This window comes from Nansenia antarctica (genome assembly GCF_963989245.1).
Source record: "Nansenia antarctica genome assembly, contig: SCAFFOLD_532, whole genome shotgun sequence".
Classification (NCBI taxonomy): Eukaryota; Metazoa; Chordata; class Actinopteri; order Argentiniformes; family Microstomatidae; genus Nansenia; species Nansenia antarctica.
Window position 1 is genome coordinate 15,001 of NW_027662424.1, and position 15,567 is coordinate 30,567.

At 48.9% G+C, this 15,567-nt stretch overlaps 1 protein-coding gene across 1 annotated transcript in view; it reads left to right on the top strand.

The window, feature by feature from the left end:
• The window catches only part of LOC308175647 (uncharacterized protein), a gene marked incomplete at its 3' end in the record, with an annotated part of 27,006 nt that extends 11,554 nt beyond the window's left edge, over positions 1-15,452 (top strand). Inside the window, exons 3-8 of the mRNA XM_080551275.1 lie at positions 7,329-7,764; positions 9,898-10,013; positions 10,842-11,112; positions 12,602-12,739; positions 15,029-15,072; positions 15,377-15,452. Of these exons, the coding sequence (XP_080407401.1) occupies positions 7,329-7,764; positions 9,898-10,013; positions 10,842-11,112; positions 12,602-12,739; positions 15,029-15,072; positions 15,377-15,452 (1,081 nt within the window). The remainder of the gene's footprint in view (positions 1-7,328; positions 7,765-9,897; positions 10,014-10,841; positions 11,113-12,601; positions 12,740-15,028; positions 15,073-15,376) is intronic.
• Between the last annotated feature and the right edge of the window lie 115 nt (positions 15,453-15,567).

Consider the following 15,567-nt stretch of genomic DNA (forward strand, 5'->3'; position numbering starts at 1 on the left):
GAACACTCTCTCATAGAACACTCTCTCATAGAACACACTCTCATAGAACACTCTCATAGAACACTCTCTCATAGAACACTCTCATAGAACACTCTCTCATAGAACACTCTCTCATAGAACACTCTCTCATAGAACACTCTCTCATAGAACACTCTCATAGAACACTCTCATAGAACACTCTCTCATAGAACACTCTCTCATAGAACACACTCTCATAGAACACTCTCTCATAGAACACTCTCATAGAACACTCTCTCATAGAACACTCTCTCATAGAACACTCTCTCATAGAACACTCTCTCATAGAACACTCTCTCATAGAACACTCTCTCATAGAACACTCTCTCATAGAACACTCTCATAGAACACTCTCATAGAACACTCTCTCATAGAACACTCTCATAGAACACTCTCTCATAGAACACTCTCTCATAGAACACTCTCTCATAGAACACTCTCATAGAACACTCTCTCATAGAACACTCTCTCATAGAACACACTCTCATAGAACACTCTCATAGAACACTCTCTCATAGAACACTCTCTCATAGAACACTCTCTCATAGAACACTCTCTCATAGAACACTCTCATAGAACACTCTCTCATAGAACACTCTCATAGAACACTCTCATAGAACACTCTCTCATAGAACACTCTCTCATAGAACACTCTCTCATAGAACACACTCTCATAGAACACTCTCTCATAGAACACTCTCATAGAACACTCTCATAGAACACTCTCTCATAGAACACACTCTCATAGAACACTCTCTCATAGAACACTCTCTCATAGAACACTCTCATAGAACACTCTCATAGAACACTCTCATAGAACACTCTCATAGAACACTCTCTCATAGAACACACTCTCATAGAACACTCTCTCATAGAACACTCTCTCATAGAACACTCTCTCATAGAACACTCTCTCATAGAACACTCTCTCATAGAACACTCTCTCATGGAACACTCTCTCATAGAACACTCTCTCATAGAACACTCTCTCATAGAACACTCTCTCATAGAACACTCTCATAGAACACTCTCTCATAGAACACTCTCATAGAACACTCTCTCATAGAACACTCTCATAGAACACTCTCTCATAGAACACTCTCTCATAGAACACTCTCTCATAGAACACTCTCTCATAGAACACTCTCTCATAGAACACTCTCATAGAACACTCTCTCATAGAACACACTCTCATAGAACACTCTCTCATAGAACACTCTCTCATAGAACACACTCATAGAACACTCTCATAGAACACTCTCTCATAGAACACTCTCTCATAGAACACTCTCTCATAGAACACTCTCATAGAACACTCTCATAGAACACTCTCTCATAGAACACTCTCTCATAGAACACTCTCTCATAGAACTCTCTCATAGAACACTCTCTCATAGAACACTCTCTCATAGAACACTCTCTCATAGAACACTCTCTCATAGAACACTCTCTCATAGAACACTCTCATAGAACACTCTGTCATAGAACACTCTCTCATAGAACACTCTCATAGAACACTCTCATAGAACACTCTCTCATAGAACACTCTCTCATAGAACACTCTCTCATAGAACACTCTCTCATAGAACACTCTCATAGAACACTCTCATAGAACACTCTCATAGAACACTCTCATAGAACACTCTCTCATAGAACACTCTCTCATAGAACACACTCTCATAGAACACTCTCTCATAGAACACTCTCTCATAGAACACTCTCTCATAGAACACTCTCTCATAGAACACTCTCATAGAACACTCTCTCATAGAACACTCTCTCATAGAACACTCTCTCATAGAACACTCTCATAGAACACTCTCTCATAGAACACTCTCTCATAGAACACTCTCTCATAGAACACTCTCTCATAGAACACTCTCTCATAGAACACTCTCTCATAGAACACTCTCTCATAGAACACTCTCTCATAGAACACTCTCTCATAGAACACTCTCATAGAACACTCTCATAGAACACTCTCTCATAGAACACTCTCATAGAACACTCTCTCATAGAACACTCTCTCATAGAACACTCTCTCATAGAACACTCTCATAGAACACTCTCTCATAGAACACTCTCTCATAGAACACTCTCATAGAACACTCTCTCATAGAACACTCTCTCATAGAACACTCTCTCATAGAACACTCTCTCATAGAACACTCTCATAGAACACTCTCTCATAGAACACTCTCATAGAACACTCTCTCATAGAACACTCTCTCATAGAACACTCTCTCATAGAACACTCTCTCATAGAACACTCTCTCATAGAACACTCTCATAGAACACTCTCTCATAGAACACTCTCTCATAGAACACTCTCATAGAACACTCTCTCATAGAACACTCTCTCATAGAACACTCTCTCATAGAACACTCTCATAGAACACTCTCTCATAGAACACTCTCTCATAGAACACTCTCTCATAGAACACTCTCATAGAACACTCTCTCATAGAACACTCTCTCATAGAACACTCTCTCATAGAACACTCTCTCATAGAACACTCTCTCATAGAACACTCTCATAGAACACTCTCTCATAGAACACTCTCATAGAACACTCTCTCATAGAACACTCTCTCATAGAACACTCTCATAGAACACTCTCTCATAGAACACTCTCATAGAACACTCTCATAGAACACTCTCTCATAGAACACTCTCTCATAGAACACTCTCATAGAACACTCTCTCATAGAACACTCTCATAGAACACTCTCTCATAGAACACTCTCATAGAACACACTCTCATAGAACACTCTCTCATAGAACACTCTCTCATAGAACACTCTCATAGAACACTCTCTCATAGAACACTCTCTCATAGAACACTCTCATAGAACACTCTCTCATAGAACACTCTCTCATAGAACACTCTCTCATAGAACACTCTCATAGAACACTCTCTCATAGAACACTCTCTCATAGAACACTCTCATAGAACACTCTCTCATAGAACACTCTCTCATAGAACACTCTCTCATAGAACACTCTCATAGAACACTCTCTCATAGAACACTCTCATAGAACACTCTCTCATAGAACACTCTCATAGAACACTCTCTCATAGAACACTCTCTCATAGAACACTCTCTCATAGAACACTCTCTCATAGAACACTCTCTCATAGAACACTCTCATAGAACACTCTCTCATAGAACACTCTCTCATAGAACACTCTCTCATAGAACACTCTCTCATAGAACACACTCTCATAGAACACTCTCTCATAGAACACTCTCTCATAGAACACTCTCTCATAGAACACTCTCATAGAACACACTCTCATAGAACACTCTCATAGAACACTCTCATAGAACACTCTCTCATAGAACACTCTCATAGAACACTCTCATAGAACACTCTCTCATAGAACACTCTCTCATAGAACACTCTCTCATAGAACACTCTCTCATAGAACACTCTCATAGAACACTCTCATAGAACACTCTCTCATAGAACACACTCTCATAGAACACACTCTCATAGAACACTCTCTCATAGAACACTCTCTCATAGAACACTCTCATAGAACACTCTCTCATAGAACACACTCTCATAGAACACACTCTCATAGAACACTCTCTCATAGAACACTCTCTCATAGAACACTCTCTCATAGAACACACTCTCATAGAACACTCTCATAGAACACTCTCTCATAGAACACTCTCTCATAGAACACTCTCTCATAGAACACTCTCTCATAGAACACTCTCTCATAGAACACACTCTCATAGAACACTCTCATAGAACACTCTCTCATAGAACACTCTCTCATAGAACACACTCTCATAGAACACTCTCTCATAGAACACTCTCTCATAGAACACTCTCTCATAGAACACTCTCTCATAGAACACTCTCATAGAACACTCTCTCATAGAACACTCTCTCATAGAACACTCTCTCATAGAACACTCTCATAGAACACTCTCTCATAGAACACTCTCATAGAACACACTCTCATAGAACACTCTCTCATAGAACACTCTCTCATAGAACACTCTCTCATAGAACACTCTCTCATAGAACACTCTCTCATAGAACACTCTCATAGAACACTCTCTCATAGAACACTCTCTCATAGAACACTCTCTCATAGAACACTCTCTCATAGAACACTCTCTCATAGAACACTCTCTCATAGAACACTCTCTCATAGAACACTCTCATAGAACACTCTCTCATAGAACACTCTCTCATAGAACACTCTCTCATAGAACACTCTCTCATAGAACACTCTCATAGAACACTCTCATAGAACACTCTCTCATAGAACACTCTCTCATAGAACACTCTCATAGAACACTCTCATAGAACACTCTCATAGAACACTCTCTCATAGAACACTCTCTCATAGAACACTCTCATAGAACACTCTCTCATAGAACACTCTCTCATAGAACACTCTCTCATAGAACACTCTCTCATAGAACACTCTCATAGAACACTCTCTCATAGAACACTCTCTCATAGAACACTCTCTCATAGAACACTCTCTCATAGAACACTCTCTCATAGAACACTCTCATAGAACACTCTCTCATAGAACACTCTCTCATAGAACACTCTCTCATAGAACACTCTCTCATAGAACACTCTCTCATAGAACACTCTCATAGAACACTCTCTCATAGAACACTCTCTCATAGAACACTCTCATAGAACACTCTCATAGAACACTCTCTCATAGAACACTCTCTCATAGAACACTCTCATAGAACACTCTCTCATAGAATACTCTCTCATAGAACACTCTCTCATAGAACACTCTCTCATAGAACACTCTCTCATAGAACACACTCTCATAGAACACTCTCATAGAACACTCTCTCATAGAACACTCTCTCATAGAACACTCTCTCATAGAACACTCTCATAGAACACTCTCTCATAGAACACACTCAGAACCGCTGAGCTGTGGCCCCCAGCGGTCATAAACAGCTGCCCCACGCCCTCATATCAGTCTCGGATGAGGTCAGAAGAATGGAAGTGGACACACACACATGGACACATATAATGTACTCGCATGCACATGCACGTGCACATGCACACGCTCACACAGATATACACACACACACACACACACTGTACACGCATGCACACACACACAGACACACACTCACACAGACATACACGCACACACAGACACGCACACACGCTCACACACACAGACACAGACACACTCACACTCACACTCACACACACACACACACACACACACACACTCAAGCCGTAGGCCGCTCCGACGTCCCAGTCCACAGAAGCGGCATTGTACGCGCCGACGTTTCCTCTCTATGAGGTCACAGGCGTTTCCTGCGGCGATCGAGACAAGCCCCGGATTGTCCTCCGACCCTGCGATCATCAGACGCAGGGCTCGGCCATTGTCGATTGTTGCCGACGCGGCGTTAAACCTCTGCCAGGCGGTTCGGTCAGCATGCATTACCCTCTGGAGGTATGTGTGAGGCGGCGAGAGGGCAGACCCACGTGTGAAACGCATGTCAGTCATTATAGAGGTATGGGGGGGGGGGGGGGGGGTAGAGACAGAGAGAGAGAGAGAGAGAGAGAGAGAGAGAGAGAGAGAGAGAGAGAGAGAGAGAGAGAAAACAGCGAGGAGCTACTCAACCGCTCTAGAGCCGTGTCCTAAAAAAAGACTTTTAAACTCGAGGATTCTTCCGTGGAGCCGTGCCAGAGGGAGATCATCCAATGAGGTCAATTGATACTGATGTGTCTGTTTTTCGCGTCGCCCTGTCTCGGCTGTGTTCTGGTCTGTGTCTGCTCTGTTTCTAAGTAAGCCGGTATTGATTGATGATGATGTGGTACTTTCTCCCCTTTCTCTCTCTCTCTCAGCGGGGACCACAATACTGTGGTCTCCTCTCTCTCTCTCTGTCTCTCTCTCTGTCTCTCTCTCTCTCTCTCTGTCTCTCTCTCTTTCTGTCTCCTCTCTTTTAGTAAGACATTATCCACATGGCGCTGGTGTCTTCTCTCTCTCTCTCTCTCTTTCTGTTTGTCTTTCTCTCTGTGTGTGTCTCTCTCTGTGTCTCTCTCTCTCTCTCTGTGTCTCTCTTTCTCTGTCTCCTCTCTTTCAGTAGGACAGTATGCACATAGGCGCTCGTGTCTTCTCTCTCTCTCTCTCTCTCTCTCTCTCTCTCTCTCTCTCTCTCTCTGTCTCTGTCTTAGTGTTTGCAGTGTTGACTCACTTGTGGTGACATATTTCACAGCGTTGCGGTGTCCCCCTCTCTCTCTCTCCCTGGTGGACGATGTCAACCAGTGGGGATGTCAACAGTGGTGACAGTATTGATCCTCTCACGCTATTGTTGTTGTACTCACAGAGGGTTTGGCGGTCCGTGACCCCCTTCAATCGTTGTTGCGTCCCCCCCGTCCCCCCGTTCTGCCCATATGAGCCGTGAGAAGAGAGTCAGTTTCTAAAAGCTCCCCCAGAGTCCTGCATGGATGGCAAAAGACAGTTGATCGCGGCCCTCATCTCTCTCATCTGTCTCTCTTTCTCTCTGTCTCTGTCTCTTGTCTTTCTCGGTCTATCTCTCTCTCTCTCTCTCTCACTTGCTCTTCCTCTCTCTTTCTCTCTCGCTCTCTCTGTCTCTCTCTCTCAGTGTGAGTGTTGACAGCCTCATCTATCTCTGTCTGTCTCTCTCTCTTTCTCTCTCTCTCACTCTCCCTCTGTGTGAGTGTTACATTTTCCATTTCCATTTTTGGCATTTACCAGACGCCTTATTCCAAAGCGACTTACAATCGATACATTAGACTAAGGAAGTCAATCATCACACGTGTTGACAGACCCGCTTTCAAACCCTCTTTCCAGGTGTCTGTCTCTATCTCCCTTTCCCTCCTCCAGTGTGACAGACTGTCTCTCTCTCTCCTTCTCTCCCCCAGTGTGACAGCCTGTCTCTCTCTCTTTCCCTCCTACAGTGTGACAGACAGTCTCTCTCCTTCCCTCCCCTAGTGTGACAGACTGTCTCTCTCTCCCCCCTTCCCTCCCCCAGTGTGACTGTCTCTCTCTCTCCTTCCCTCCCCCAGTGTGACTGTCTCTCCCCCCTTCCCTCCCCCAGTGTGACTGTCTCTCCCCCCTTCCCTCCCCTAGTGTGACTCTCTGTCTCTCTCTCTCCCCCCTTCCCTCCCCTAGTGTGACTCTCTGTCTCTCTCTCTCTCTCCTTCCCTCCCCTAGTGTGACTCTCTGTCTCTCTCTCTCTCTCCTTCCCTCCACCAGTGTGACAGTCTCTCTCTCCTTCCCTCCCCCAGTGTGACAGTCTCTCTCTCTCTCTCCCTCCCTCCCCCAGTGCGTCAGAGACCGTGTCCGTGTCCAGCTCCTCCGCGGGGGGGGGAGGGGATGACGAGGAGATGGTGGAGCGCATGGCCAAGAGGGAGGAGCGGAGACAGCGCCGCCTGAAGGAGGCTCTAGAGAGGCAGGGCGACCAGGACCCCGCCTCCACCACCACCGCCGCCGTCGCCGACGACAACGGCGGCGGTAACCACGCCGTCGCCAGGGAGAACAGCGCCGAAGACGTCAGGCCGGCCGGCCGCAGAGGCCGTCACCACGACAACGAGGAAGCGGAGGAGCCTGCGGTGGCGGCGAGGGAGGAAGAGAGGGAGGAAGAGGAAGAGGAGGAGGTGGCCCCGGAGGTGAAGGAGGTGGAGCAGGAAGAGGAAGAGGAGGAGGAGGAGAAAGAGGAGGTGGTGGAGGAGAAACCCAGGAGGTCCTACATGAGGGAACAGGTCAGTGTTTAGTCCCCCGTTTATGGATTTTTCCTTTCATTTATTCCTCGTTTTCATTTTTCAACCAAATAATGTTCAATCAAATACACTTTATTCATCCATAGGAATCCATTGAGGAAAAAACTAACATGTCATACATGCAAAATGAGGTATGGGTTATTGATTCATTGATTGCATTCACAGTCACAATCACACTAATCACCAGAGTCTGATTGTTGGTCTCGTTTGACAAGAACGTGTCGCTCCTCCAATCCCCTTCTCCTTAGGAACATGTCGGAGAAGACACGGCAGTGATATCAAATGACGTAAAAATCCCAGATCACGAGGTAGAGAAATCAGCCAATCCAGAGGTAGAGGAGGGAGAGGTCGGAGAAGATGAGGGAGAGGAGGAGGAGGAAGAAGATGATGAGGAGGAGGCAGAGGTAGACGGCGTTGAGGTAGAGGAAGACAGGTCTCTAGAACGACAGTTAGACGATGGCGAACCTGCAGTAGCACAGAAAGAGGCGCTAGAGGAGAGAACCGTAGGGAACGCAGACCCAGAAGAAGACTCTGAGGTAGCAGAGATCCTCCAATCAGAGAACGGCGGGGAGGCGGTAAGAGTTTCGGCACGGTTAGAAGTGTTCCAGGCACAGGCTGACTGAAACACTCCTGGATAACGGCAATGTCTGGTGCTCTTTCATCCAAAATCATACTTAACAAATCATACTTAACAACTCTCTCTAAAAAAAAAGAACAAATAAAAAATAAAAACACACTCAGTGTCAAACGAACGAACGAACCCCCCCCCTCTCGTCGAAGAGTAAATGAATACTTGTGCCAGACATTGGACGTTATCCAGACGCCCCGTGTGGTCACAGAGTGCGGTCGAAACCAACCGGTGGTTTATAAGAGCCCCGTCTTATAAGGTGTGGTCACGGTCGCGCGGTCGACTCTTTAATAAGGTTTTAATGCCATGCTCCACTGAGTGGTTTACTGAGCCGGGGTCACGTCACGGTCACGGTCACGTTTCACGGTCACGTTTCACGGTCACTGTGTGTTTCTCCTGCATGTCTGTCTCAAGACCCACCCACAGGAAGGTGACAGCCCCTTCACATTACACAGGCTCTACTCCATGGTAACCGATGTGGTGACGACTTCCCTTTACGTTTTCTTCACGTTTTCGTCACGTTTTTAAAACCATAAACCTAGTCACTATTTGAGTGGGACCCAATTCATGTGTACCAAGTATGTACGTCCCATGTTTAAATGCCTGGTTCGTTCTCTATAACACACCATAACTATACATTAACCCTATGTATTTAACTCGTATTGAACCGTGATCAGTATACCGTATACAATATGTAGGCTGCAGATAAGTGGCGGTGGTTTCCGTCATGGAACATACTACTTACCCGCTTGACAATTCTATTTTCAAAGTCGAAGAAAGTGAGGGGAAAATAATAAGTTAGCGCGCAAATTGTTAGTAGCGGGATGGATAACTGCATGTAGTTACAGTGCTCTGCTCTGACAGCGTAATAATACAGGCCGGTCCTATGGAAGTTACCCTGGTGTTACCCTGGTGTGGAGCCTGTGATGTAAAGAGTGGCCCATGGGGTTGTTGTGTGGTGGGGCTGTGGTAGACAAATCCCTGCCCAGACCCCCCCTCGTCAACCCCATAACCTTCACATACATACATACGCACGCACGCGAGCACACGCACACACACACACACACACACACACACACACACACACACACACATACACACACATACACACATACACACACTTTCTCTCAGACTCACATACACAAATACACTCTCTTTCTCTCAAACACACACATCACACAAACACACACCACACAAACACACACACACACACCACAAACACACACACACCACACACACACACACGCATACTCTTTCTCTCTCTCTTTCTCTCAGACACACACACACACACACACACACACACACACACACACAGGCGTACACCCTCTCTCTCACAGTGTGGAGTCACTGCTCTGAATGGTTTGTTGATGTCACACAGCAGCAGCCCCCACCCTTGCATTCCTTTCCCCACACCCCCACCCCTCCGTCACCCCCAACCCCCCCACCTCCGCCCCCCAGGCGCTCAGTGATTGGTTCTCTGTCCGCAGGTGAATGAGAGAGGCGGGGCCAGAGACGAGGGCGAGGGGCAGAGGAAGCAGAACGGAGGCATGCACGGGGAGAGTCCCCCACCGAAGCAACACAGGAAACCAGAGAGGACCCTGAGGTAGGAGACACCCCCTAGCCCAAACTAGGCCCTAGCCCACTAGCCTCTAGACCCCTAGAGCCCTAGCCCCTAGGCCCCTAGCCTCTATACCTTAGCCCCTAGCTCCAATTCTATACCCTCCCCCCCGCCCCAGACAGAATCAGAATTGGAACGATGCCCCCCCCCCACCACCACCACACTGAACGTCTGTTAAAGACAATGACTCGACTTGTTTCTGTACAGAACCGCACTAGTGTTATTTCATCTAGCACAGATTAAAAAAAAGTCCTTATGCTGTTACCGGAAAAGAACGTTAGTCATCATGATTCAGAATTCAAGACACAGACGGGTATGTGGGGGGGGGGGGAGGGTGTGTGTGTGTGTGTTGGGGTGGGGGGGGTGGTGGTGGTGGTGGTGGTGGTATCACCCAAGGCGTCCGTAGGATAATTGAAATGCATATCCGTGTCAGCGCGGCGCACAAACACACTGTTGTTCCGCACGCAGCTTTCTAGAGCAGAACCGCTGTGTTTGACACGGGTCATCTAATCCAACTCCCTAGAGGGAGAAACCTCACACTGCCTGTTACCTTAGATGTGAACACGCCGCTTGTTTGTGTGTGTGTGTGTGTGTGTGCCCGCGTCTGTGTGTGTGTGTGCCCGCTTCTGTGTGTGTGTGTGTGTGTGTGTGTGTGCGCGCGTCTGTGTGTGTCTCTGTGTGTATGTGTCTGTGTGCGTGCGTGCGTCTGTGTGTGTCTCTGTGTGTATGTGTGTGTGTGCGTGCGTCTGTGTGCCTGCGTCTGTGTGTATCTGTGTGTGTATCTGTGTGTGTGTGTGTGTGTGTGTGTCCCAGCCGCGGCAGCAGTGTGCGTTCGCCCGAGGCGGCGGCGGCGGAGGAGCAGGATGACACGGCGCGCCAGGAGGCGGAGCGGAAGCTGGAGGAGCTGAAGCGTCGCCGCGACGACGCGGAGAGCGAGGAGTTCGAGCGCATGAGGCAGAAGCAGCAAGAGGCCGAGGCGGAGCTGGAGGAGCTGAAGAGGAAGAGGGAGGACAGGAGGAAGGTGCTGGAGGAAGAGGAGAGGCAGAAGAAACAGGAGGATGCCGAGAGGAAGGCCAAAGAGGAGGTAGGAGGGCCCGGAAACACAGACGGAGAGAGAGAGAAGAGAGGGAGGGGGAGAGAGAGAGGGAGAGAGAAGAGAGGGAGGGGGAGAGAGAGAGGGAGAAGAGAGGGAGGGGGCGAGAGAGAGAGGGAGAGAGAGAAGAGAGGGAGGGGGGAATGACACCTGACGCTCTGTCCTTCCCCTTTCTCCCTTTCCCTTTGCCGACTCCCCTTAAAACTGTCTCAGTTTCTCCCCCCCCTCTCTCTTTCCCCCCTCCCTCCCTCTCCTCCTCTCTCTCTCCCTCCTCTCTCTGTCTGTCTCTCTCTCTCTCCCTCTCTTTCCCCGCTCCCTCTCCTCTCTCTCTCTCTTTCCCCCCTCTCCTCCCCCCTCCCTCTCCCCCTCTCACGCGCTCACCTCAGGACAGTGAGGTTGATTTAGTCCTAACACCTGTTAAGAGATAGCACCCATATGTCACGGACCCGCCGGCACCTTCCACGACATTATCATAACATACCGACGCCTTATCACCCCCCCCCCCCCACCCCCCCATTTGAATCCTCTTTGTAGCTCTCATGTACGCCATCACTCATACCCCTTTCGCTATGACTATCACCCTTATCATAGCGTTCCGCGGCTATCTGTCTTACGATACGCGGCGGCGGCCCCCCCCCCTATTCGTCTGTTCACGTTCCCACTCGACTTGACACATAACACATAAGTACTTAGTGCCAACACCTTTTTTTAGATTCTACCGCTTTGAGTACTTACTGACTTCAGTACAGTACAGCGTCCCCGGGTAACTGCCAAAACACTATGCTATGCTAATGCTACGCAACGCTAGGCTAGCTGCTGTCTTAACCTCTCCAGATCACAGGCCGTTAGCGAGCTGTAGCGCCACTGTGGGTTTCGACCTACCGCGGGCCGTGCTGTGTTGTCCTCCTCGCGCTCTCCTCCTCCCCATGTTCCCTCCGTTGTGATGTAAATGAGTTCCGAGCTTCATAATTAAAAGATGGAGGGAAGCGGGAACAGGCTAATTAGAGCGAACAAGGCCTGCTCCTTTGCCAAGTGTGCCTGGGGTTGGATGAGAGACAGCTTCGCGGCGGTGAGGGGGGTGTGGGGGGGGGGGGGGGGATGCACGGGGGGTTGCACAGAGGCCCGGATAGAGCCCTGAGGTGATGGCATGGTGATTACCTCACAGTCCTCACAGCTAGAATAATCATGTATTGACAACATGGCTTACCAATTACAGGACAGAAACAACAACAACTCTGGCCAGGGAGAAGTAGGACAGAGGTGAACCTGGAGGGGGATTCTCTCTGTGTGTGTGTGTGTGTGTATGTATGTATGTATGTATGTATGTATGTGTGTGTGTGTGTGTGTGCGTGCGTGCGTGTGTGCGTGCGTGCGTGTGCGTATGTCTGTGTATGTGCGTGTGTGTGTGTGCCTGGGCCTGTGCTTCTGCCTGTGTGCGCGTCTAACAGTAACTCACCCTGAACTCTGTCTTCTCCTCCAGGCAGAGAAGAGGACGATGAAGGAGGAGATCGAGAGAAGGAGAGCGGAGGCCGCGGAGAAGAGACAGAAGGTGGAGGACGTGGTGGACGGGGAGGCCAAGCCTTTCAAGTGCGTCAGCCCCCGCGGATCCTCCCTGAAGGTCAGTCGGTCCAAACACCTCTCTCTCTCTCTCTCTCTCTCTCTCTCTCCTCCCTTCCCTTCTCACCGTTCACCTCTGACCTCTCTCTCTGCGAGGTGCGTATTAAAGGGAGAGGGCTGAGAAGGATCAGACGAGACAGGGATGGCAGAAATGTCGAGGTTCTCCAGGATAATCATAACAACAGAGTGGATAGCCGAAGGGTGTTTCGCGGCGATCTTTCGCCTCGCCCGTCTGGTCCTCCCCCTCGCTGTCAGAAGACCTTTCTCCTGGACCTCTACGCCGCTCGCGGGGTTCATGCTGACTGTGTTTGTGTTGTGTTTGTCTTCTGTTTGTGGATTCTCAGTTGTGTCTTTTGTTTGTTTGTTTTCTCCTCTGCATACGAGCACTTTAAAACCCTAACCCCACACTGCTCTTATCCCAGATAATGATAATATTTGTAATGGAAAAAGTGTGTGTTGTAGTCGACTCGGTGTATAAATGGTCTGATGTTGCTGGATTAAACGCCCCACGCATTGGAATGCCCAGGGGGGACTTTGTGAGAGTGGAGAAAAATCGAATTACAGTTAAGTTAGCGGTAATTTCCATCTGGCCTCACTAACGTACCCTGAGTTGGTCTGATTCGGTCTGTGTGTCTGTGTGTGTGTGGGGGGGGGGGGTTAGGAGGGGAGGGGGGTTTCCCTCTAATCGTTTTTGAGGTTTTCTGATTCGATTCTGGTAAATCTTGTTTGCGGTCAGTTGGTCGACGCTAACAACCTCTCCTCTTCCTGTTCCTCCCCACAGCTTTACTTCGTGGTCATGTTTACTGTAGGTACAGTACCACGGTACAGTGTGTGTGTGTGTGTGTGTGTGTGTGTGTCTGTGTCATGTTTAGGTACAGTACCACAGTACAGGGTGTGTGTGTGTGTGTGTGTGTGTGTGTATGTGTGTGTGTGTGTGTGTCATGTTTACAGTACCACGGTACGGTATGCATGCACACGTATGTCGCCATGTCACCTCAAACATGCGACGCTGGTTTTGCGTGTGTGTGTGTGCGTGCGTGTGTGTGTACGTGCGTGCGTGTGTGTGTGAATTGAAATTGGCTTTTCTGTGGTGCAGTGATGTGGGGTGTGTAGTGGCGTGGCGTGGTACTTTAGTGAAGTACAGTACTAATAACATAGTTCTCTCCTAGTTGTTTTCATAGCTGCGTGCGGTGCGTGTGGTGTGTGTGCCTCCATCTTGCATGCTGTGTCCAGCCCATATCAAGATACTGTACGCCTCTGTGTGGTAAAATCACATACCCACGTACCCACTTCTATCCACTACCACACTCCCGCAATCTGGACTGGACTACGACCGCAGTCGACGTTACTGTTACTGTCGGGTCAGAGAGACCCGAAGAAGTGATACTCCCCTCCAGAAGAACCCTGTTCCTCCGCGGAGGCTGCGGAGGACCGTGGGGTTAATAGGATTACTGTAGCCACGTTCTTCTGTGTGGAACGCAGCTCTTAGAAAGAGAAAAAAGAGAAAAGAAAGAAAGCGCAGAGCAGCGCAACACTGCTGCGGGGAGCGGCTTGAGAATGGGGAATTTCCTGTCCGGGGGTATTTTAGGAACTCCCACATTCAGTAGCGGAGAACAGTGGGAGGACGGCTCCTTCCTCCTCGAAGAGAGAGAGAGAGGGGGAGAGAGAGAGAGGGGGAGAGAGAGGGAGGGGGAGAGAGAGGGAGGGGAGTGGTGGTGGTGGTGGTGGGTGGGTGGGTGGGGGGCTTCTTCTGCAGCTGAGGAACGCTCGCCCCCCCTCTCCCACCCCCCTCCCACTCACCTCGACCCCCCCCCACATGCCCCCCCCCAACCCCCCCTACGCCTCTGTTGTTGTGTATCATAAACAGTGGTTGGAGGTTCCCACACAGCAGCAGGGGTGGAGAGGGCCTGTAAGAGGCCCCAGCACTGCTGCTGCTGCTGCTGCTTGTCCTGGCCGTGTGACAGACAGCTCCACACCGAGGGAGCACGGAACAGGACGGAACAGTCACTCACGTTGGGTCTGGGGGGAGAAACCCCGTCCCCGTCTCCCGTCTAAACAAGGATGTGATGGGTGTGGTAGAAAAGAAGGGAGAGAGGGATGGAGAGGTAGAATTGGGGGAGGGCGGGGGGGGGGGGGGGGGGGGGAGGATGATGGGAGGCAGGGCTGCTAGGATGGGAGACTGGCTCGGAGATGAGAGTGTTGCGTGTGTGTGTGTGTGTGTGTGTGTGTGTGTGTGTTTGTATTTGCATGTGTGACCAATGTACTAAGCTTTCCTAATCTCTCCTTCCAGATTGGTGAAAGGGCCGAGTTCCTGAACAAGTCTGCACAGAAAAGGTGAACAACACTCATCTCCATTGATAAAAAAAAACAAAAAAAAAGCATCCGTCCAATCAGATCACAGATCTCCCGAGAAGCCATTTCCGAAAAAACCCCATCATTCATTGTTTTTCCGCCTCCACACAACTGCCCTTCAAGGAATAACACATCTCCACCCCCCTCCCTCCCCTCCCCATCCCCCATAACACATCACATTCGACACGCTACATTACACATTGTATCATTCATCAGTGAAAAAATTTATTGAACGTAGCGTTCGGCTAACTCTGTGTTTTCGTGCGTTTTTGTGCTTTGTGAGTAGCGCTGTGAAGACGTCTCACTCCCCCGTGGTCTCCAAGATCGACAACAGGCTGGAGCAGTACACCTCCGCTGTCCAGGTACACACACACACACACAGGACACACACTCTGTCTACACGACCGCCGTGTCTCACTATGACCTGCGAACCGAAACCGAGGGCAACGTGCTTATTATCCTACCCTGTAGCAAACA